We start from the raw sequence: 25,515 nt of genomic DNA, 5'->3' as shown, positions 1-25,515 counted from the left end.
CCTCCTGCTTAGCAAGTCAGTTTAAACCCACATCATCTTGATTCGTTTAAAACTTTATTTGCTTCAAGTTGCTGATAGGCATTATGGGTGTGTGGCACATGTAAGACTTTTGGTTGTGCAGCTTCTCTGATCTGCTGCTGGTAATTGCCCATATAAGCTGGTTTTTTGAGGAAACCAAGAAAACTCCCATCTTGGAACACTCTGTCAAGGTAGAAGCTGTCCTATTTCTCAGTGCTGCAAACTTTATCACAAAGAATTAAGGTTCATATTTCATACATTTGCTTATATGTAACATGCAATTATCTGTACATGTGTTCATGTCTGAACTCAAGTGTTTTTTCGCTAGATTAAGGTCAATGTTCAATTCTTTTTTATAATGGTCATCTCAATAGATGCAGTCAGTAAACTAAAATAATGTAATGTCCTCATTTTATAGTTTACAACAATTCATTTTTGTTTTATTTCCATATGCTCTTAGGGCACAAATCTAACTCTAGTCATATAACTATTTATTTTGTGTATTTTTAGCATCTACTCTGGTAGTGTCCCAACTGAAACTAAATAATCCCAGAATTTCTTATGAAGTTGTATCTTGTTCACTTTCATGTGAAAATCAGATCTCTTTCATTTAAGTTCTTAACTCAGTATTTGGATATGCTATTTTAAACATGAGGTTTGAAAACTATCAGTCTTCCATTAATAATCAGGTGTCTTTACTCAATATTTTTAAATATCTCTTTCAGGAAAAACAAAACCAAACCAAACCAAACCAGAAAAGGTTCAACCTTAAAATGATGCTACATCCAAATCTTAAGATTGGAATAGTCCTAAATTTAGGGGATTCTAAATATTCATAATGAAAAATAAATGTAGTTAATTCTGGGTTTGGGTGTGTTTGGGTTTTTTATAGTATAAGGGCAAGAAAACCCTCATATGCCTCTTCAGAGAACAGAGATTTCCTTTCACAGCAGAATTTTTATGGACATCCATTATCTGAAATATATTTAAGAAGAAAATAGTTAAAACTTGGTTCTACAGAAATTATAACATAAATACAAAATCTTATATTTTATCAATGTCCATTCATTCTCCATTAATTCTAGGTCTATGTCATTACATGTCTATTTTCTTTTGTAGGTTTGTTGTTATTTCTACATGTTATATATAGCAGCAGTACCTACAATTCCATCGGGGAATTAACACTGCATTGTATTAAACGTGTCCACGCAATTAGCTCAAAGCCTGTTTGTGTTCCAGGGAACTCATATTTCAGAATGGGGTGTGGAAAGGAAAGAATTTACAGTTACACTGTCAGGCCCAGCTAGTTCCTCAAACCAGCCAAGGAACAATGGTGAATACTTAACCATCCTCATACCCTAAATTAATATCCTAAAGAATTGGTGTCCATTAAAAACCTCTTGATGCATTTCTTTCTTATTGAAAATTCCTACTGAATACAAGTGCTTTTGGATGTTTAAGGAAGGTCTTCAACATAAAAAATCCTTAAAGGAAAGAGAAAGGATTTTTCATCTCTCTATCTCTGGACTTAGGGAGTTCAAAAAGTTTCAGAGAAGGAGGTGATTTGGTATTGTTCTGAGTCGATTTGCTCTGCCTGAGGAAATGACGAGAAGGAAACTACTTCCCTGTCTCGGGAACCATGTGGTGTTCCAAGATAAGGCAAGCACTTACTAATTCGAGTCCACAAGCAGGAAATGTGATACATCCATTTCCTTTCAGGCAAACAACACAGTTCTGTGGCAGCACAAAAGCTTTGCTTCTAGTGCAAAATTTCAAACCTTCAGAAAACTATTGCTCCTCTGTGGACATACCATTCTGTATTTGCTATTTGGATGTTATGGATAAGAACAGTACTTTTCCTCCAATCACATGGCCACCAAAGTTTTGGGGTAAGGATATTGGGTTTTTTTCTAGAATATTACTAAAGTAGATGCAGATATTTGTTGTTGATTGCCTTAAAAAATACCTCGATACAATTTCAAGCCTCATGTTGGATGCGAAGAGTAATGAATAGGTTTTGTATTTCCTGCAGTGATAAGAGTGTTTTCCAAATGTTTCTTCAACAAAATTTTATCGTGTTTTTTAAATGGATCAAGACAGCAGGGGCTGCTGGGGCAAAATTGATTGTTCCAAAAAGTTAATTACTGAAGTCAGTTGTAAAGGTGTCTATTGACTTCAGTCAATAGCCAGGTCAGGTAGACATTCTCAACTGCTTAATGGATGTACCTACGCAGCAGACATGTTCTGTTTCATCTTTTGATGAAAATGGTATAACAAAGGCTTAATGCGTTTCAACCTTTGGAATAAACTCTTATTCCCCCAGAATGAAAAGTTATTTGTAATTTATTGTGCTGCCTCATGGTGAGATTTTCCTTATTTTTTCTTCAATGTATATTTTGATTATTATCAATTATGGCTGTTTTCTTTCACCCAAATCTGGGAATAGTTGATAAACTGAAATGTATAGCGTGAGGTGGAAGTATATGTTACACTGAAATTCATTCAGGGTAATTAGATTAACTGATTTGATCTTAAAGATTCTATGCTATTGCTGTGGAAAATCCCTCCAAAAAGCTCTATTGCTTGCTATGTTTAATATTAACATTTATTAGCAATTAGCTTAGAATGAATCACATATCTCATTTTCTCTATTATATTATTGCTATTGAGCAATGATCCCTCCAAGAATCTGAACACTATTTAAAACTAAAAAATAATGTGCATCAGCAAAATAGGAATTCAGTTGCATAGGAGTGCTCCAGGAAAAGAGTGGAAAAAACATACATGAGGATGGAAAGAAGTTCCTTTTTTTCTTGTCATGAGGAACAAGAATCTGTTGAATGCCATCTAAGCTTCCTGCAGTGATACATATATTTTCCTACTGAGAGACCACGAGAGACTCACTTAATTTTGTGTCTGAGACCAAAGAGTAGGGTACTGATACTCGACATCTTTGATAAATATTTAGAGATTAACTGAGAAGAAATTACAGTTATTACTGTTTCAGAGTCTTTTGTCTGGAGGTTGTCTGCTGGACTCTGAAGAACAATAATAATTTTTTACAGTGAAAATGGATGTAATTCTAAAATGGCTCTTTCAGAATAAAAACTTGCTGCATTTGACAACACAGAGCAGGACACAACTTAACTGTCTTAATGCTGAAAGGGCCAGAACCTCCTTTCATCCTCATTGCTCACCTTGCTTGCCAGGGACTGACATTGTGCCCAGCCCCAATCACATCCCATTTGCTTAGGCTCTGACAGCAGATGAACCTCAGAGCTTTGATTTTTGTGAGGAGCTTGCATGGTCCTTGAAAGGGAAGATGCCTCTCAGATTTTTCTTATTTTTCTGATAGATTTTAGAAGAGTGAATATCATTTTCTCTTCCTTTCCTGTAGGTATATCATATACGGTAGACTAGGAAGGGTGTGTGGAAACTGTTTCCACTGTGTGGAAACATCACTTAAAATGATAGAAATGTGTTTTCTGACATCCCTGAGATACATGACTTGAGGTAAAAATAAAACTACACGTAATAGATATAAATAAAATTTAGTTCTTAATTTAATAAGAGTGCAGTACTTGCAACTGATTTTTTAGGACACAGCTTACAAGCTATTTTCTAAGCCACCCACCATGTAGTACTGTGAATGCTACTACATTACCACGATGCATTCCTTCTCCATGCATGTGTGATTTCTCAGCATCTTCCATGGACTCAGACAAAGTGTAAACTTCAACATTTATGCAAAGTTTTGCTGAGAGGGACTAAGATTGTGAGAAAAAAATCAATGTTGTAAGAATAGTCTAAGCAACTGTTCATAATGATATTTAATCTCTTACAGTTTTATAAACCATCTATTGTCTAACAGCTGGTTCCTTGTGCTGGAAAATATACAGGCATCCTGCTTTCTATAGTTGTCCAGTTTCCAGTGATAACTTCACACAATAGCTTCTTAAAAGTGACTCTAGGAATTTTAGAACAATGAACAAACTAAACTGTCCTCTGCTTATTTATGTGTGAGCGCATATAAATCTTTTTACAATTGCTTTAGGCCAGTGGAAGTGTGCCTTAACCAAGCTGCATAGAGAAAAACAAGATATAAACACCTCAATATAAGTCATTCTGTGTGAGTTGTCTAAGTAGTCTAAACCCTCTCTTTCATGCAAAGATCTTAAAAAATTATAAAATTAGGAAAAAAATCAGTACACTTTTTTTTCAAGCTCTGTGTACAATCAGTGACAAACTGGAGAGTCAATAACTGTACAAGTGCTTAGCTGCAGACCTTGCAGGAATTCTTCTTTGAATTCAGATGTCACCATCATCAATCTGCAGTATTTTTGGAATGCCAAATTATGCAGTGAAGGAAAACAAAGCCAGAAAAAAAGTTGTTTTGCTGGCCTAAAATGAATTCTGCCAGGAAAAAAAAATTAAACTGTTCTGTTTTAAATTAATGAGTTTATGATAGAACTCCTGGCCCTGTCAGCAAATGTCCTCTGTAATGTGTCATAAGCACAAAATTGGGATCCTGACTCTCACATGGCTAGAGCTTTTTCCTACAACAGACTTCGCAGTCATGTAGATATACATGTCTGTTTCAGATAAGTTGTCTGAGCTGCTGCCAGGATTCAGAAGCTCATTTCTATCAGGCGCCAACTTTTGTGAAGCTATGTAACTGCTGCCCACCCTCCTTTGCAGTGGGAATCCATAGTATGGTACTTTGGAAGAGGTAAGAAGAGAAGCATTTAAAGCCAGCCCCTGCTGAACTTCAGCACTGCTGATATCACATTGGAACTGTAGACAGAGAGTCTGGATTGTATTTTTTATTACTAGTTTCAAAAGGAGGCTTAATAATAGCTGAGTGAGAAATTCAAGGTTTGATACCCATTCAGCAACCAATAATCCTACTTTTTACTGTTTTAATATAGTCTTTACTGAGTTCATTTTGATTTATAAGATAACAGTGGAAGCAAAGATGTTTCCAGTTAAGCTGGGAGTGCATTTCTTGTAATTCCTAAAAGTATTTTCTGTTGTACACAAGTAAATACAATAAATGTCTTCAAGACAATCCTATTTGTTCAGCATAGAAAGCAATATAATTTCAGATCAGGAAATTTAATTTAAATAGAGCATTTGATCAATGTGACAGCAGCAGAGACAAAAAGTGTAAGCAGATTTTAATCAACATTAACTTAGATCCCTAAACTATCCTTCAGTCAAGTTTTACTCAAGTGCCTATTTAAAATGCAACCTCAAAATTTAATACCTTAAAAACATTAAGGACAATTTTTCTTTTCTTGAATCAGAATCCAGGGTGTAATTTGTTTGGTGTGTGGAAATAATGCCATATATCAGCTGGCTTCCAGCATTTTGAGACTGCAAACTGCTTGGCACATACTATAGGCCCTATTGCTTGTCTTCATAAGCTACAAATGCAGCCATGTTTTTAAATGTATCAAATTTTGCCTTGTCTCTCCCTCAACCCACTTGTCTTCTCTTCATTAAAATGCATCTGTTTGTTTGAAAGTCAGACTATGTGCTCTGCTGGAAAAGATGGCATTAGGGAGGAGCTGTGTTTATCGTGTTACTGGTGTAGCAATAATTGTGGTTAAGGACTGTGTGTCATTATCTTTATGAACTGGAGTAATACTTGTGAAGGGGAGCACTGACACAATCAATGACACAGCTGCTCAACACTGCAAAGAGCAGCCTGGAAAGCCATGGGACATGATTCCTGTTCTAGGATCCTTCACAGGTGGCAATCATGGCAGAGTAGAAGCATAAGAAACAGATCCAGATTTCTTTGCAAGTAGGAGAAGCAGCATTTGTGGGGGCCAGTGGGGTGACCAGGTTAAGCCTCTTGGCTTACACTCGGATGTCTATGTCAGCACATTCCAGCATACCCACTGGGTGGTCTCTCCTCATTCCCTTTGCTCTGGTTCATACACTTTGTACACTTTCCATTCAAACTTCAGCAGCAACAAACACTCCGGGAGCTGCCTCAGCTTTCCTGCTGGAGATGTGCACACAGAAGGACCACAGTTTGGAGCCAGCTGTGGAGCACTTGACAGCAGATGTGGCAGTGGTATCTTCGTACAGGCCACTGCTGTTCCTAGTTTGATGACTGGAAAAGACCAGCAGCTTTGAACCAGAGCTCCCCAGAAGGCCTTTATCCTGGTAGGCCTGGAATTGCTAATAGGGCAGAGGATTTCAATAAGCTGACAATGCAATTCCTTTCCTGGTAGAAAGGAGGAAGTAAAGTTGTGACATAGAAACACTTATAGATGATTTAGTCCACTGAAGGTTTTTTCTTAGTAGAGAAACACTTCAGGGTTGAAGTGGAAAAAAGAGGGAGGAAAGGGCAACAAAATTAGAGCTTTGGATTCAGGTGATATATCAATCTCAATGCTGCATTTCCTGAATTGTCATTATTCTTCTCTTACAGTCTCTTTTCTCCCTTTCCAAAATTTTGCCCTAGTGTGTGTATTCTTCCTGGTATTTTAATTCATGACAGTGAGCCAAAATAGAGCAAGGTGATTGCAGACACTGTATCACCCAGAGTTTTTCCTCGCAGTTTGTCTCTTTTGTTTTGTCAACTCTCTGTGATTTGGAAAACACCAGTAATTTTAAAAATGCAATATTTGGCAGCATATCACACATCGTAAGGAATTCATAGCACAAGGAATAAATCTCTTCACAGGAGATATAATCTCTTTCTGCAGAGTCTTTGGGTTAGATCACTGATGCCTGCAAAAGTTTGGAAATGGGATGTGAAAAAATGAGCTTCTTCCTTTTGAAATTACTGTGCTGGAATCAGATGACTTCAGACTTTACAGGCTCCTGTTGTTGGAAGCAGCCTCAACAGGAGAACAGAGAGGGAGAAAGGCAAAATGCTTTCTTTCAACCCCATCATGCAGTCTTGTTCTAGTGTTTTAGAGAATAATTCCTTACAGTGATTATCCAAAATAATCAGACTCTCCAAAATAATAGGTACTCTTCAGAAAATAGAGACCTAAAATAAGGATAGAGCCTTTTTGTGAGCGAATATGAGTTTTGCCATGACCCAAAACAATACACTGTATTTTTTATGTCTAAGTAAGCAGTTCTTCATTCATAGTACTACTGGGGACAATAAATGAAAATTTCATTCCAGTGAAAACTGACATTGCCAATTTTTAATTTCTTTAACCTCATTGCCTTTTAGCACTTAGTTAAAACATTACACCAAAAAATATAGAAAAGTATACAAAAGATACAATTACCCAATAAGAATAAAAATTAAAAGCAAATCAAATTAATCAGTACATGGTGAATGGGAGGGAAAGGAGCAGAATGGCCTAAGCAAATGTTATCAGAGGAGGGAATGAACCATATTGGGTTGGTGAAGTCAGACATATCTGAAAGGATATATCTGAGTTCATCGGTCAGAAGCCTGTACTAAAACCTTTCCTGTGCCACAGCCAGCCATATATATATGTAAAATGCAGTCTGCACACAGAATCTGCAGCTCCCCATCTGGCATACACCGACAATATCTACAGCAACCACTTTCCTGCTCAGATTTCCCAGAGTGCTTTATCAAGTACTACTTTAATAAGTCTGCTTAAACCTTGAATCGCCGAGTCTGGATTCCGTCTCATCAGGGTTACTGATCCACAGCTCAGGACTTGCAACTCAGGGTTTTACCTTGTGATCTATGATATTTAGGGGCTTGAATCATTGAGCAGACATTGAGTAGTGCCCATAATGATGGAGCTAATATGAGAGCCAATTGTGTGTGAACAAACCTTTCTTCTGACTTCTCACCTATATTTTCCAATCAAATAAATGTCTCATACTTTCAGATTTGCTATTATAAATTTTCTAGAGTCGTTGTTGTTCTTTAGTGCTTGTTTAACCTTCCATCTTCTGACTAATATTTTCTCTTTTACTCATTCAAGATGGAGCCTTTAAAAAAGGAAAATGTTGTCCATGACTAAAACTACCTTTCTGTACTCTTATGTCTTCTAATAACAAAGAGCTGCTTCTTTCATTCCTATTTCACAGCCAAGTATATCTACTGATGGTAGAAAAAGCTTGTTTTGAAGAGTGCATAATGGAAATGCCTTCCTCATTGGTTTATTCTGGTATCAGTCAGTGGCATGGGAATTTGGGCAACCCCAAGTAAAAGTAGTCTAACATAAAACAGTAAATAATAAGGTGGGATGCATTTCCTAGTTTAGTCAGAAAGCTCTCAGAATTCACTACAGAAAATGGCCAGGAAATCTGGCTGAAAAATATAGCCTTGTTTCTTTGTCTTGAAGATACTGATCAGATGGACTGATTGGAGCACCATTTCCTTAAAATACGTGCAACATATGTGAACAGTGTGGGTGCATGACACACGGTATACTGCAGAAAGAAGTAGAGAATGTCTGTGCACCTTTGTGTCGGTCTGGTATGGACAAACCATGTCCTTGGGGCTGCAGATTTCCAGTTCTGTCAAATAACACACCTGCAAGCATACCTTGCGTAGTGAATGTGTAGCTGTGTTGAGTAAAAGCAATGGTGACATAAAGCCTTCTCACACCCCTCCTACAAGAAATTTTAATCAGCTTTGGAATGTGTTCATCAGACTCCTGAGGCAGGGTTCCTAACATGGAGAAAAATACCTTTACTCTTCCCTAATTCATTGAGAAGCTAGAATTGTCTTATTTTCCTATGGGCAACGTGAACTTAGAAAAAGCAGGATTCCCTTAAATATGTTTTTGGAAATAGGCATACTGGAAGGCAGATTTTTAGTTTGGTTTCTGGGAGAGAAGATAGATGGCACCACCATATTTCAGGCCCCTATTTGAAAACCAAAGAGAATTTCCCTGTTCTGCTTAGTAAGGACGTTCACAAGAGAAAGGCGATGAGCTAAAATGTGACACATGATCAGATAGAAAGACAACTCTGGCTTTGCAAATGTTTCCTGTAAACACACTGAGTATTTCAAGTAGATTTATCTGAGAAGCAGATGTACAACACAGATATAAATTATGATGCATTTAAACAACACTATGAAACACAATGAGATCTTCACATTAATGTTACGTCCCTGAAATGCTTCCCTTCTTATTACCAGCTTTAAATCTAGAGTATCTACATGTTCTCCTTCCTGCTCCTCAGTGAAATGTTACATGATGCCACAAATTTAATAGTGAAGCCATATTTCCAGATTACTTAACCAAATATTTAACTTGAATGGGTAACCTGCTTCATATGGATGAAGAACAATTGCCATGTCCCTGCATGGTGAAAGCACAGAAATCAGGACTATGAAAATCCCATACATCTCAGCAGAGTTTTAGGATAGGGGCCAGTTTTGCTTTTGTTAAAAATGCCACACACTGGGATGTCAGAGCCTGGGAACACAGCAAAACCAAATAATGTCAGCACCAGTAAAACTCAGCTTCACCTGTGTAAGAATTGAGACAGACTTTTTTTTCCCCTCTTGGAGAGGGTTGTAGGATTGTGCATTCTCACAGGCCCCGCAGCATCCAAGTAACTTTTGCTGCATGGCCTCCAGAGCTACAGATATTTCAGTTGCTTTTGTTTTCCACTTCAGATGAGATACTGATCTGCATGAGAATCCTGTGATAGAGATATAAAAAGAATCACATAACTAAATCACTTCTCAAGTGATCAAGTAGTCTGAAGCTGATTTAAGTATGCCACATAATTTGAACCATGAACATGGTAATCAGAAGACTTCTAGGGCAAGTGACACCCACACACACTACCTTTCCTCTGCTTGAACCTGTTAAGATCTCTACAAGGAAAAGTCCTATCTATCAGGTCAAGATCACCAGAAGGTCTTCCCCTTTCCACTTCCCCTGAGCTGACTTGGGATGTGTTACAAGGCAGCAGCAGAGCAGCCGGGGGCAGTGACTCAAAGAGGACACAGCTGTCATATAAATAGTGGTAATACCGAGAGCAATGGCAACAAGGGTGTGGGTTTAACTGAAGGAAGATAACAGACAGCATGTGATGATGAGGCATTAGCAATGGCAGCAACTGCATTTGAACATCAGCTCTTCAGTGGCAGCATGACAGAAGAGAATCTTATTCTTTTGTAACACTCAGGGTTCCTGGCTCCTCATCTGAAGTCCTCCAGAAATATTCTCATATCAAAAAAGAAATAAATCCATGACCTGTGATGTAATTAAAAGGGAAGGCATTGCTCATCTTCCACTTCTCAGCTTCAAGATATGCCATGTTTCTGTTCCCCCTCAGCTGTGTTTGGGAAGAGCTGATCTGTACGCAGCTTCTCAGTTGGATTTCTTATGCACGTGGCAGTACTGTTTGTTGGAGTGGCCATGTCCTTTTACTTCATAAATCATATACTGTCTTCTGAAGGGGAAGAATTATCAAACTATCCCAAATCTAATATCATTATGCTTATTTTTTTATCAGTTAAATAAAAGATTTGATGAACACATGAACATTTTTGCCTCCATTGCTGAAGCGAAGGGGACCATAACAATAGTCAGATATTGAGAAAGTCTGACTTAGAGAGGCTTAGATTGAAAAAGTTAATATGTAAATGCATTCCAAGATCTTGTGTGCAAGCCTGTCAGAGAGATAAAAGGAGATACTAATGAGGAACTTATTTTTTTCTTTGCCCTTATTCTGGCAAGCCCAAAGAAAAGAGTATTATTACTGTAGTTGGATGAAAGCAACAAACTATGTCACAAAGAGACCAGTCTTATTCTTGCATTCTGTCTATTCAGAGCACGATTTCTTCCTTGTATATAAATTATTCTTTTAAAGTGAGTCTGTCATCCTCAGGCTGTGTTTTGTGGCATCCTAATTATTACTTCCCTGCTTTCCCCACCCCACTATATAGCCATTGATTTATCAAATACTTCACCATCTTTAGCAGGAAGGACACAAATCAGAGGTAGTACAAAGAAAAGGCAAAGTTTCTTTAGAATATTATTTAAATAATAATCAAGCACACAGCATACACACATTTTAACAATTACACCTGCATTATTGACTAAGTACATGATGCTGCTCGTTGTTACAAGAGCTGCCACAAGCATCATTCTTTATCCACCAAATTCAGAAATCTGGTCCTTAGGACACAAAGAATATTTCTTCCCTCAAGCACTACACCAGGGAATGTGTTGGCATGTGAAACTGTCACATAACCAAGGCACCTTAGGGCTGTGCTTTCTCCCCAGGACAAACGTCCTGTGGCTGCATGGTCACCTGCTAGAGCCTAACAGTGTTCATACTCACATGAGCTGGTCTCAGCACACTGTGGGTGCCATGGTTCTGCCTCAGTTCTTCTTGTAGAACTTATTGAAGGAAAATGCTCTGTATTTATACACAACACCCAATTCTACCATTTCAATTTATTTGCAGAAGAAAATTAATTCCCTGTTTCAAACATTTACATTCACAATCCAGCATCCTAACACACATTTATGACATGTTTGACCATTTAACTGACATCTGTTGATTCTAAACCTTTTGCTTTTAAAAATTATGTTACATCAATACCATCTCTCAGTTATACAGGGTAATGGAAGATGAATCAACCAAGCAGACACGTGACATCTGTGGGAAGTGCATAAGTTACGCAGGCAAAATATAAGTAAAGAAGGAAACCATTGATGGTTCTGTTAATTGAGAAGTGTAGGAATCTCTGGGCAAGCAGGACCTGGACCAGCTTGGTGCAACTACAGCCTCCCAGATGCCACTGGCTGATATGGGACAAGCACCAATGCCCCACTTCATATTTAGTCTCCAGCCTGGATCATTTGTCCTGGGTCAAGAAGAGTTGACTAATACTCCAGATCAGCAATCCATTCATTTAGAAATTATGTCAGCATTTATTAGCTTGAGGGTTTGATTCTTATGACTGTTACTTAATTGGGTCTCCTAGCCCACACTGATACAGATATTCATAGAAATATTTGGTGCAATCTCCCAAATGGATTGATGTTCACCCAGGAGGTACTGGGACAAAGAAAGATCAGTTTTTGGACTTCAGGTAACTAACTGAAGAGTACAGTACTGCCACATATAAACACACTTCTGTCTTCTCAAAATGCTCACTATTATACCTGTTTCCAGATGAAGACATAGAGCAGAAGATTTTTTACATTACTGGATGTAGCTTAGCTATTTGTGTGGTGAAAAATATACAGATCACTATTCCTGCTCCTTGAACACTTGTTTATTGAATACTTCAGAAGAGTATTCAGCAAAGTTCACAAACTTTACATGATGTGCATTTAAAATGGAGAGTAAAGAGTTATGGAGCTGTAAAGGGAAGATTGCTCCTCTCCTGGGAAACAGCTTAACAGGTTGCAGGGGGAGAGGGAGGGAGATTGCACTACCAAAAGCAAGGAGCAGGAACAAGGTCTTGCCTCTCAGGTGAAGGAAAGAGACTCTTGAGACTCAGAGGGACACAGGCAGAGTTTGCAGCACTTACTACAAGCACTACAAGCATTGGGAGTCTCTGTGTACAGGATGCATTGGGAAGGCTGAAATGACGCATTTCTAGTATAGCTAGAGTGCTTTCTCACTCTGAATCTTTTAAAATATTCTTCTCTGTATTCTTTCAAGACCTGGGCTTCCAGTATACTTCCTGGCTTTTGTGGGTTCTTCAAGCAAGGACAAGCTCCACCTGAAGCTCTGTCTGGGTCAGGCACTGATAACAGAATCACTGTGGTGGGATTATATATGTATATTCCCCACCCCACATTCTTCCCAACAACCCCAAATCCTTGTGCTTTGTTTTACCTCTGGATGTCTTCTTTTTTCTTAAATGTAGGTTATGTGTTTCAGTATTTCATCCTTAATTTTAAGAATTTTAGAAAATTCTGCTTAATTTTAAGGTTTCACTCCAGTCACTCGTGCTCTGTCCATATATGAGATTACTTTTTCTCAGGTGTAAATTATTTTTATCAATTAAGTAATAACTATAATGTCACATTGCACCATGTCAGATTGTAATTTAGTGTTTGATTTAGGTTCATACAGAGGCCGTATAGCTTAGGTCTGGTTTTGTGAGGTAGGTAAGAATGCCTGGCCAGAGGATTGCTTGCTGCACATGCAGAAAAGATAAAATTCTATCACTGCTTTTGTTATGCATTAGGAATCACAATGAAACCACATGGTAACAAAGTTTTTTTGTCTGTCTGCCTGAAGGAATCTTTGCTTTGTTTTACATAGTTGTGCCAAAGGCACTAAATTAAACATGCTGACATCTCTTAGATGTTTCCTTCTGCTTTTTACCATTACTCTTTATTTGTCATTCCAGTAAAAATCAACTCCCAGCATTATCAAGGGAACATCATTAACTCTGAGTTGATTTGTGGGATATTGAGATGGCATATTCCACTCCTCTGTGGTTTTATCACAATGGATTATGGTATTAGTAATCAAAGCAAATGTACTCTGGTGCATGGAGATCATTCTGGACACCACTACAGATGTCAAGAAATATGAATTTAAGAGCAGACTTAGGCTTATGCTCCTCCATGATCACAGATACCTCCAGAAAGCTACAAAGCTGTACAAGTTTACAAGTTTAAGATTCTGAACAATTCTGCTGTGCCTCGGTTTACTTCACTTTCAAAGCCTCTGCAAAATGCTAGTCCTATGTGTTTATGGCGATGAAATTCAGAATTTTTCTGTTTTTTGAAGTAGTATGAACGTCTCTGTAATCTTCCATTGCAATGTTTCTCTCTAGCTTTTTCTGACTCCCTGTGTTACTAGAACGAAGGTGGTTTCTGCATTGTTTCGATTTCCAGCATCAGTTTCCAGCAGAGGGCAATCTTGCTCCTAGATAGGTTCCTCATTTGTGAAAGTAACCCTCTGATGAACAACCAGCCCCTCTGCATTTCAAAAGGAGTATTGATCCAAAAGCACGGACTGCCTTTTTTTTTAGCTTGTCATTTAATTAATAATTTTTCAGATGCTTCTGGAGCCCATTTGCTTACCTGATCAAAGAATATCTTAAAAACTGCACAAAATGACGTGAGCATGGTCCTTGAGCTGTCATTTGTTCTACCTTCTTTTTTCAAGACAGGATTAACTATATGACAACTCCTGACTGATATTGCTTTTTAAAATCTTTACTGGGGGTAGATGCACTACATGCCTGGACTGTCTATTCTAGTTCTTACCTGTCTTCATAGATAGAAACAGATTTTTAATTTCCTTTCTTTTATTTTAAACACAGAACTTCTTATTTTATCTGCCGTAGACATAAAAAAACCCCTGTTATTAGGTGAAGTGGGACAATTACCCTCTGTTTCTGCAGGAAAGAATCTCACAGTAGCACAGGCTGCATAAAACATCCCTTTAGCAAATTTGTGTCTGAAAGCAGAGGTCTGATATTTCTGGCAGCATAACTATGCCCCTTATTTGTTCTTATGTCCTTCACAGTCTGCTTTTCTTTCAGCTTTTTTCCCCCCACAGATTCTGTTTTCAAGATGTCCCTATTGTTGCTTCTTCATTTTCTGGACATCACAACTACCTGAACTATCTTGTGCTGTAGCCTGTCACTCTCAGTCATCTCACAAGAGTCATGTGTGAAGTTTCTTGAAGTTTTGCCATGACTAAGATCACAGCTGGTTGATATTACGCAGCAACTGATTCATCCACCCAACTGAATCATGGACTGCCTACAAATGATTAACGAGAGGCTGTTTTGCTAACACAGTTAGTGGCACTTGGGAAGATAGTAATACCAACACTTGTCAGATATAAACAAATTGCTTTTTTGAGCTCAGCATGACAACAGTAGCATAGGAATTGGCAACTGATACTAGGCCCGGCTTTCTTGGAGCTGGTAGAACCAGCATAACATTTCAAGTAGCTCAAATCACTTCAAGTTCACTTCTGTGGTGAGAGGAAGTGGTGGCTCTTTGGGCCCCAGGTATATTTCATTTCCAAACTCACTATCTGGAATGCATGAGGAAGAGTAGCTGTAGCCTGTCCAGCTTGGAGATGTACATTTGCTATTGTTGAGGAATCCATTCAGTGCAGGCAGCTCTGGGTGCAGCTGCAGTGCCAGCTCAGGTTGTGTTCTGGGGGGCAGGAACCTGAGCCTGAGGCAAGAGCCCATGACCTGCTGACCCTTTGCATAACAAGGGCCCAGGGACCTGTAGCCCTGCCAGGGGACCGGACACTCAGGCGCTCAGAGACAGCAGGAGCCAAGCACCCCAAATTTTCCCTCCCTTGGACTGTGAGGGAATAAAAGCCCAGAGGTTCCTTTGTTCAGGGTCCCTTCTTGGAGGCACCAGCTTGAGCTATTATTCTCTCATTTAGTTATTGGACCATAATTAAATTATTTTAAGGATCTGGACATCTGAGACTCTGCTATGGGGTTGAGCTGGTAAGGAAACCTGGTCTGACTGTGTAGGTGTGTGTGGGGGGTGTACCTGTGAAAGGGCTTCTGTCCCAGCTCAGGTGGTGTGAGTGTCACTGCCAGACTGGCTTCTGTATGGTCAGACAAGGAGGTTTCCTTAAGACTATAGCTGTTAGGAAGTTGCTATGACTTTGTTCAAACTCTGATGGACCCTGGCTGCTCCAGTCTGGTTTTGCACAGAAGAGACTGTGTTATGATCACCTGCTAATGACTTAGCTGAACCTCACTTGAAACCTGAGACACTGAGACGCCTCTAAAATAGTGTCTGAACCGTTACTACTGTCAGGTTAACAGTTCTGTAATTTGTAGACTGCAATGCATGCTTTAATACACTAGCTGGTGCTCTGTACTAAGCTGTGCAATGTATGCGTAAGGTATGAATTGCCGCACTGGTTGGTATGCATTTTATACCCACTTTTCTCACTGAGCTTTCATTTTGGGAAAAGATCATCTTACTACAAAAAGGCTGAGCCGATTTTTTCATGTTTGAGATCAAACCCTCTACTAGTTATCAAGGCTTTTCAGCTTTGGGGTAAGACAAGCTGAAGTTGTTCGTGCAAATGTGTGTTCATAGAGGGAGAGGAATGCTAACTAACTTAAACAAGGTTTGAGTAACTGGCATATGGCATCACATAAAAGAGAGAGAGCTGGCAAAAATGTGAGAAGGAAAGGAATAAAATGGAAATAAATTTAGAATTCTAAAATTTTGTTTGAAAATTTAATAATAACTCTCTTCCACTATATGTCACAGTGGTATGTTCTGATACTTCTTGTTGCTAATGCAGCTGAAATCAATGACTTGTATGTTTTACATCTGAGCTTGCTGGAGTCCCCATGGAATAGAATTTGTATGTCAGATGCACAATGTCTCATGCTAGTTTGGGGCAAGCGGAAAAAAGAAAAATAGGAAAATTACTCTCAGATGTTTAAGTAAATGAACAGAGTCTTGCTCCAATGTAGTATGAGTAAAATGTCTCTATAGAAAGCTGTGTTTAAATGCTGAACAATGCTATTCTTGGGTGACAAGCTACCTTACCATTTCTAATAACTTTAAAATAAAATTTCTCTTGTGGCCTAGCAATGGCACTCCCCACTCTAGTGTTCACCCCCAAGACTCTCCCAAACCAGACTCCGTTTGCTCACTATCCTGCACCTTCCCCTTCCAATTCCCTCCCCAGGGGTGGAGTTGAGAATTGGATGCACAAAATTGTGAAAATTGTGGGTTAAGATAAGAACAATTTACTGGAAACAGCAATGAGATAAGAAAACAAACAGTAACACCAACAATAGTAATAACAAAAGTATATAAAAAGTGGGTGATTTACATATAAAAAAACCAAACCTCAGTGCAACATGGCATGATCCAGAGACAGTGAACCAACAGGTTCCCTACCCTGCCACGCTTTTTGTCCCACCTGAAGCCACACCCTTCCTGGAGGTGAGAGTCCCTTAATTCCGCCCTATAACATGGTATAGAATAACAACCCAGATGTGCGCACACAGCTCCAGGCTCTGCCTCCTCATGGCTATTGCAGAAAAATTAACTCTGTGCTGGTGAAAACTAAGAAAACTGCTTAATTTTTACTCTTTGAATGAAACAAGAACAATGCAATAACAATAACTAAAAAAAAACCCAAACAAACAAACAAAAAAAAACAACCAAAAAAAAAAACCAGCTGCAAAACCCAAAAATTGCAATATTTGAAAGTCACCTACTAGAAATCAAATCAGATGTGTAGGTATCACTCCAACCTGTGGATGTTTTCTGACTTCTTGTGCTTAGCAATAAAATGAGCAGAACAGATGCTTGGAAAGCTGAGTGGTTCTTTATTTGCTTTATTAGTTAGTATCAGCAAAGATGCAGTTCAAATTCATCATATGTGCACAGCTTGACTAAAAGATGCTTTTCCATTTCTCTTTCCCTTGGATTCAGTGCTTTCTCCTGTCTTCCTCCACCTCACCTGGGTTCATGATCTGAGATGCTGTCATTAAAAGTGCTGCTTACATGATTTTGAAAGGTACTACTATCCCATCATGGCCAGCTGTAAAGTTTATATATAAAAATAAATAAATAAATAAATAAAAATGTATATATCTGTGAGCATGGGGGAAGGAAGACCCTGTGCCCTCCTTAATTTAAGACCTTCGGGACCTTACCGTAAGGGTATAGGAAATATACAAGTCCCAAGGGTTTCCTGAGGTCAAGGAACAAAAGCCTATTGCAGCTTATTGCAGCCAGAGCTGAGGGCAAGAGAGAAATTTCTTGGGAAAATGAATCCCCAATGCAAATGTGTTTTGAATTCAAAGGGATGACTGATGTTGTCCATAAAAATTAAAGGAAATGAAACTCACAGAATTAAGAGGTTGACCTAGTTTGTCTGCAAGCATTCTGCAAGCATTCTGCAAGCCTATATGATAGAGGTGGGACACTCTATCACAAAAAGCAAATCTACTTTATGAAGATTTTGGGTATTTCAGGGATTGCTGAGTCTAGGTAGGGATTATGTTGCTATTTTTTGGTGAGGTATACCCCAAAGTGAGGAAGAAGAGAACATAATCCACTTTTGAGAAGACTTACAGATTGGTATGAGCCATCTTCGGTTGACCCTCCTTCAGATGTCCAGGCCAGATGGGAAGAAATTGTTTCAGGGCCAAGTGCTAGGAAAAACCTCTTATCAGCCAGTTTATTATCTTTAAAAATAACATGCCTAAATTTCTCCAGTGTGGATTTTGTAAAGCAATAAGCACTTGCTAGAGGTTATCGATTTAATAGGATATTTGCTATCACTTCATATGTACAGTTCATGAGAAGTTATGAAATCCTTAAAGAAAGCTTCAACGACCAAGAAAATGTTTTGCACAGCAGATACAATAATCCGCTGTACAAATGTGTATCACCGCGTTTCCCTAACACTGTATGCAGAAACTAGAGAGGAGGGAACACAGAGAATTAAAAAGAAATTGCCTGATCTGGATAGATGCTGAGCTGACAAAGGAGCTGACTTGATCTTCAGATCTGGGGTAACACTCAGAAGTTATGGGTGTTACTGTGGGTTCTGAAATGCCATGGTCATGTTGGAAGTGCCGCAGATAGAAAGTTAAAGTGGCTAAAATATCCAGTTGCTTTTTGACCTTAGCCTTTCATTTCTGGCTTTGTACCTCAAAGTCTCTCCTGCATTGTTGACAAAAAGCTTTGTCCTTCATCTCAGCTGGTGTTAGAGGTGAGAGTGGAGAATTGACTGAAGTGAGCTACCAAATCTTTTCTGCTATGGCATAATGAAATAAAGCAGGCAGTGTGAGCAGCCTGAGAAACAGACAGATCAAAACATATTTAGAGGACCGGCACCTGGGTAGTTGTTGTTATTAGCAGCATGCCTAACTTATCCCCAGATCTTTGTTTTTACTATTTTCCCTGAAAGCAGAGGGCAGAATGACATGCACAGCTCTCAGAAAACCATAAGATATTACAACGGCCCCTTGGGAGACGCCTTGTGTCAGTATCACTCTGACTCCCTGGAAGGCTAGCTCTGCTCTGGCACTGCCCAGATTAAGGAAGAGAAAAACAATTTGGTGAAAGCCAGCTGTTCCCCTCAAAATCCCAGGTGCAGCAAGTCCCACTCCACCTTTGATCTTTTTCCCTGTTTGATAATATTTTCTCCGATGTACCTCAGGGCTGTGATAGCTGGATATTCTAAAGAGGAAATCAATGGGCATAAATTTACAATTCTACAATGTAAGGTTTTAGAACTGAATTACATTTTGGTGAAATTCATCCTCTGCAGGGAGTAAGCAAAGAGCAAGTTTGGCCCATTAGTGTGACCCACAGTTCCAACTGAAGTCAGTGATATTTTGGGAAGAGAAAAAAAATAAGATGTCTGCAACCAATGGGTCTAGTGATATTTCTGTAATAAGAACCAAGGGGGTTACATGTAGGTACAAATGGAAAAGAGAGCATATGGAGTCCTGGCAACTGAAATAGGCAGTGTAAACCCAGCTGAGCTTCATCAGGGAATAATTTGACCCTTGATTTTTGCATCATATATGGAGATAGAAAAATAGAAGAAATAAACAAGTTAAAGAAAAAGACATCATTATCCAAAGGGATAATTGTCTGTGCTGTACCTCCAGCACAGGGGAACAGCACGTGGGAAGGACTGAAGAGCTGCACTCAATACTTTTGTCAATTCCCTCATCTGCTTTTAACAGTGTGAAACTCTGGTCAGATTGTGCAGGTGGTGAAAATTATGGCTCGAGGGATGCAGGGACAAATCCTCACCATGGTGCATGGCAACCCCAGAGCCACGTACACTTCAGCTTCTTGCTGTGCTTCTGCTTACGCTCGAGGCTGCTGAGCCCTGTGGAGATCCCCTTTGCCAGCTGAGAGCCCAAAGAGTTGCAGGGATATCGGGTGGCAGCACAGAGCCCTGTGCCTGGGGGATTCCTTGGCAGCCTCAAATATAATAACCCAACAGGCATTTGAGCTGAAGTGCAGAAGAAATGAGCACAAGAAAGGATTAGTTCTTGCTCCACTTTACAATAGCCATGCAGGGACAGCAGTAGGGGTATGCAGATTGCAGCTCTAGTGCGTGGGAAGTGCTGTCTTCAGGACTCTCTCTGGGATTTATTCAACTGGAGGTCACCAAGTCCTGGCTCTCCCTTCCCACCTTTGGGAGCATGAGTAGGAACTTGCAGTAACAAAATGTATTAAATGTATTAAAATGACATAATAAGCTATTCCTGACCAAAAGGGGCACAATAAGTCCTGCTGTGTCTCTAAAGATGTTTTATAAAGGGCAGAATCACACTGGCTTTGTGAGAAGAAAGCTGCTTATAGCGATCTGATCTGAAGCCAAGAGTTGCAGTGCAGGATGCTGCCTGTGGGTTCTTGCAGAAAGCAGACTGGGCAGTCACCCTTTGTCTTTAGTGTGCCCAATCAAAAGTTTTTGAGGTATAGAAATGAGAGCTTAAAGAAAAATTGTCTTTTAGGATCAAGTCTGAGCCGTCTTGGAATGAAAGGGCAACAAAGTGTTCCTGAGAGGGAGCAGTTCCCTGCAACAATATCCAATACATTATCCTCACCAATCATTGTTTGAAAAGGATAATGTTATAAGCCTACCTGAAAGCAGAGGTTACAGGCCAGGAACAGTAGAATTGTGTAGCCTTCCAAGTATGAATCACATCACTAACCATTTTTCCCTAAAGGGAGAAAAGTAAGAAGATAGATAAGTAAGATAATAATGACTACTTCTTAAAGTGCAGTTAACTAATAATCATTTACATTTCTTCTGCTGGAAGCAAAGCTAATGTTTCTTTCCTCCCTCTGGCAGTGATCTGTCCTAAGTTTAAGGCTGACTTAAAAGAATCTGTTCCAGGCTGCCAATACTGGTGTGCCTTTGTTTGCAAGTCAGTCCTGCTGGCCCTGCCTGGCACCTCTCCTCTCTCTCAATGGTGTGCTGGCTGCTCTCCATAGACATCACTTGGGCTGCTCACTCTCCTTGCATCTTCAGCATCTGATTTGGCCAAGTCCCACAACCCAGATTCACTGTCATTATTCTGAGGTTTGGGAACGACTGTTTGTACAGCACAATTAATTCAGGGAAAACTCTTTAGCGGCTGCTAGAAAATTCTGAGCCTAGTCTCATCTTGCCTTTTCGGGCCTCTAATGTCTGCATCCCAGTCCTGGAGTTGCTACCTTCTGTCTGGCACAGTGTTATCTGGCCTCCTCTTCAGTATGCTCTAGGAGTTACTCACCTTTCTCTATCTAATGAATATACTTGCCTTTTTAACAAAAATGCTTCACAAATATGATAGAACAGTACAGACAGAACAAATATGTTTCAAGGTGTCCCATGGATATTTCTTGCTTATTCCCTCTTTGCTCCACCAGTTGTCAACATAGTGCTCCTTCTTGTTTTAGATCCAAGCTCATCTTGAATTTTGAGAAGATCTATAAATGTTTTGCATTCATTTCAGGCCTTATCCAGGATTACAAATATATCTCTGAACTTTTTAGAACAGCAGTAATGCTGGTGCTTGGTTGAAAACTGAGTGAAGTTTTCTGAAGCAACTGTCCTCTTCTTAGAAATATACAAAGAAAAAATCACATCTCTCCATATTGTGAAACCATGTGGGAGAGAAAACAATCCTAGCCACGGGTTTGTTTTTCTGTTTGTTTCTTTTCAGATCTTGCAAGCCTTGAAAACTTTTCAAAAAGAGCTAGAAATTTACTTTTCTTAATGGCAGATTAATGCATCTTTAAATTGGGCATTGGGGATAGGACATATTCAAGAGACTTAGTATTACGAAGGGTTATCTCTGACCATAATAATTTAGGATGTAGTAATTTATATTAATTACTATGAGGTTTTAAATGATCTGTTACTCAGCAGTAAAAGGCTGGGAAGTGTTCTAATGTTGTAATAAATACAGGGCTTACTCCGCTAAGAACATGGTAGAAGGTACATCACTGTTTTAATAGGTGAGTTTGCAAACACGTACACACAGAACATAAAGGTCTATAACAAGAAGGACAAGTGCATAAATCCACACCTCCTATTGCCTACAGAAGGAAATACTTGGCAGTTTTATAACACTTGGAGCTGGTGGGTCGTTGATTCTGGGAAAAGCTAAAGACTTTCCTTGCCTTGGTACTGAAACTGATATTAAATATAAGCTTTTTTCTGGATGTCGAATTATGCAAATTAAACAAACAAGAAAAAAAAAAACAAACCAAAAAAACCCAAACAAAAAACCAGACAAACAAATGCCAAAGTGCTGTATAGTAAGAGCACTCTGAACTGCTGTGTTTATGTTGTGAAGTTCATGTGTCACGAAGACCCAGGGGCTGTTTCATCTTTTAAGGAGGCTGGCATTTTAAATTAATTTTCTTGCAGGAATATCTTTCAGAGTTACTTCATTAACTTTGATATTAATTTTTGCTGTATTTCAGAGCAGATAACAATAGCCTTCACAGTGTCCATGGTGATTGGACTGGTGATTGGAGGGATCATCTGGGCATTTTTCACCTGCTTGTCCCGTCGCAGAGCTAGTGCCCACATTTCCCAGGGGAGCCCCTCAGCCTTCAGCCGTCGGTCCAGACCTTCATCCCATGGCCACACTGCCGGCAGGACTGGATTTTACCGCAACAGCAGCTGCGAGCGTCGCAGCAACCTCAGCCTGGCCAGCCTCACCTTCCAGCGGCAAGCCTCCTTGGAGCAGGCCAACTCTTTCCCCAGGAAGTCAAGTTTCCGTGCATCCACCTTCCACCCTTTTCTGCAGTGTCCTCCCCTCCCCGTGGAGACAAACAGTCAGCTGATCACCCTCACTCCCACAAACACCACCACAACCCTTGTGGGAAGCACCACCAACAGCTTGAGTCGACCTGAATTCCACTGGTCTAACAACAACCTCCGCATCTGCCACTCCACGCAAACCCCACCTCCCGCCTATGAAACCATCATAAAAGCTTTCCCAGAATCCTGAGCTTCGTCCTTGCTGCAAACACACATGTGCATTTTAGGAGGAACCTCAATTATCTCAACAATTTTCCGTGCATGATGAAGATCTCTGAGAAGTCTCCAGCTGCAGTTGCAGAGGGGACGTACTTTGCCAAGAGGCATGTAGCAGTGATTTCATGGATCCCAACATCCCACTGTCTGAGAGATCACTTGTCTTTGCACTGCTGGCTTTTATTTACTGCTCTATTGTATGCTTGCATATTTATAGTGTTATACCTTTAATTGCAGCCATTGTCTCTTTATTTTAGAGGGAAAAACGCTGCCACATAAAAACGAAATAATTTCTTGAAGAAACAAATGATACTAGAGATTACTGATATACACAGCACATCAATGCAAATTTCACTGTTCCTTTTTTTTTTTTTAAGAAGTTTTGATTTTACGTGTTTTCCCAAGGATGTTACATTTTCAGAGAGCACCTCCCATTCCCCACCTTCTTGCTATAACCCCAGAAGAGCGTCAGTCTGAGGAACCTTAAATGCAGACCTCGTAGAGGATGCAGTCCTGGCTGCTACAGACATCCTGTTCTGTTGATTGCAAAGATCTGATCTGAAAAGACTCCATATTAGGGATGCTTGTTTAAAATTCCCCACAGTGTGGAAAAAAATTGTGACATATATGAAGCTTCATGCAGAAAGTTTTGAACAACCCACTAAACGCATGATAACAATTATAAAGAGTTTTCCATCTGCAGTCAGCAGAACAAGTAGTCACATTTTAATACCCAGTGAGGCTGTATGGGCAGAACTCCTCATGTTTCATTTTTCTAGTTCTGGTTATCCAGATAAGCAGTATGAATGACAACTATTTTTTAATTAAGTTTCCTGATTTCCTATGGGATTAGTCATTTCCTTATTTCAAATTGTTTTCCTCAAATTGTACCAGCATTTAATTCTTTCTTTTATTCACTGAAATCTTGTCTTTCACTAAAACAAGATTTCAGACATCTATGGCTGAATATTGGGATTATAGAATGAATTGGGCTATGAAGATAAAGATGGAGTATTTAGTTGAGGCTTACATATATTCTTGACTTTTATATGTGTATCATGCCAAGCTAACCCCTGGCTTAGTAGAGACTAATTGCACTGATGTGACAAAATGTTCAGGATTTGGAAATAACAGAGACAAATGAGACCCGAATGAAGTCTTATTGTATCAGTTTCCTGTTAAATATTGCATGTTCAAATTAAGGGTAAAGAATTTCCACAAGCAGAGGAGCTGTCCACACTCCACACTTGCAAATATGCCTGTTGTTTCTAAGAGGCTTGGGCAGCACCAGCCTCAGGACTCCTGATTCTGAGGGACTTCTGTAGGGAGAACAAGTTCTCATCTTCTGGGAAGGACAAAGATTCAGCAGCTTCTGAGAATGGGAAAAATGTTTATCATCTTCCAGGTTTTCCAGGCTTTTGGAGATGGGCAGCATGCATCCCTTTGCTGAGCTCAACATCCCTCAGGAAGCACTGGCATTGATCTCTGAACCGCAGTATTCCAGCCCAATATTCATCCATTCGCAAATAACTCTACAAACATTGAGCTTACAAGCAATACTTACTGTAAACAACAAGTATTCCTTATTGTAAAGGCAAATTATTTTGCATTTATTTACTGACTGGATTTCATTGTTTCATTTTTAGTGTGCAACACATCTGGAGAGATGTATGTCATTCTAGAAGAACAACCATTTACAGAGTTTACAGAGCATTTAATTCCAGACACTATGGGTTCTAGCACACCCAGAACTTGCTGATAAGACTGTTACACTGCATTTGGCTGATCACAGGCTACAGACTTAAAATAATAGACCTCTGAAGGAAGGAAGAAAGAAAAAAAGTTATTTCATTCATTAATAATTTTTTTTCATCTAGAGTTTTTCTGAGTCTGGTGAATATCATTGCATGCAAAAGTATGTTCAAAGTGTCCTTGCTATAGAGTAGGTGATGCAGCCTATTCTAACCTGCCTACAAAAAGTAGAATTCAAGCTTTCTCCCTTTGTTTAGAGGGTTTGATGGACTGTGGAAGAGAGAACTTGCCAGCTTTGGACCCACTGTGCGCCCAGCTGGCCAAAGCTGCTTGTCCCTTGAGAGTGAAATCATTTTAGATGAGTAAATTTTTACTTCTGGATTTTTAGTGCACATTACATTACAGTAGAACTTTCCACAGCATAATTATTACACAATTATTACTTGTATTACACTGTATCTAGTAAACAATGTAAAGAGGAAAGCTTAAATGTACTGTATTTTTTTTGCTCCTGAAATCTGTACTGGATATCAAAACATTTCTTATATGCCCTGGATTAGGGAGACTAAAACCACAGATGTTTGATGCATAACCAGTATGACTGTCAGATGCCTAAAACTTGTTTTCACATCTGAAATAAATGTTTTCCAAGCATTCGGGAAGCTTCAGAATATGGAATAAAGTTAGATGCTATAAACTCAATCTCATGTTTTTTCTTTGTGATAAAAAAAGTGACTTGCATAAAAGATCCTTTAAAGGCAAGAGTATTACCTTTAATTATACAAGCTGATACAGTTAGAAATGTGAATGAGGACTTGCTCC

General features: G+C 39.3%; 1 protein-coding gene across 1 annotated transcript; it reads left to right on the top strand.

Annotated features, from left to right (window-relative positions):
* The first annotated feature begins 1,720 nt into the window (after positions 1-1,720).
* On the top strand, positions 1,721-25,395 carry MYCT1 (MYC target 1). The gene is made up of 2 exons (XM_010400648.4): positions 1,721-1,907; positions 22,383-25,395. The coding sequence occupies exons 1-2, from the start codon at positions 1,856-1,858 to the stop codon at positions 22,913-22,915; spliced, it is 585 nt and encodes a 194-aa protein (XP_010398950.1). The 5' UTR covers positions 1,721-1,855; the 3' UTR covers positions 22,916-25,395.
* Positions 25,396-25,515: the final 120 nt, after the last annotated feature.

This window comes from Corvus cornix, chromosome 3, assembly GCF_000738735.6.
Source record: "Corvus cornix cornix isolate S_Up_H32 chromosome 3, ASM73873v5, whole genome shotgun sequence".
NCBI classification, from domain to species: Eukaryota; Metazoa; Chordata; class Aves; order Passeriformes; family Corvidae; genus Corvus; species Corvus cornix.
Note: the sequence above shows the minus strand (reverse complement) of the source record. Positions and strands in the feature narration are given on the sequence as shown.

Bases quoted from the DNA above. Each gene is read 5' to 3' on its own strand.
- MYCT1 (XM_010400648.4), top strand. From the start codon at position 1,856: ATGGATAAGAACAGTACTTTTCCTCCAATCACATGGCCACCAAAGTTT. The intron at 1,908-22,382 runs GTAAGGATATTG...GCTGTATTTCAG, and splicing joins ATGGCCACCAAAGTTTTGGG to AGCAGATAACAATAGCCTTC.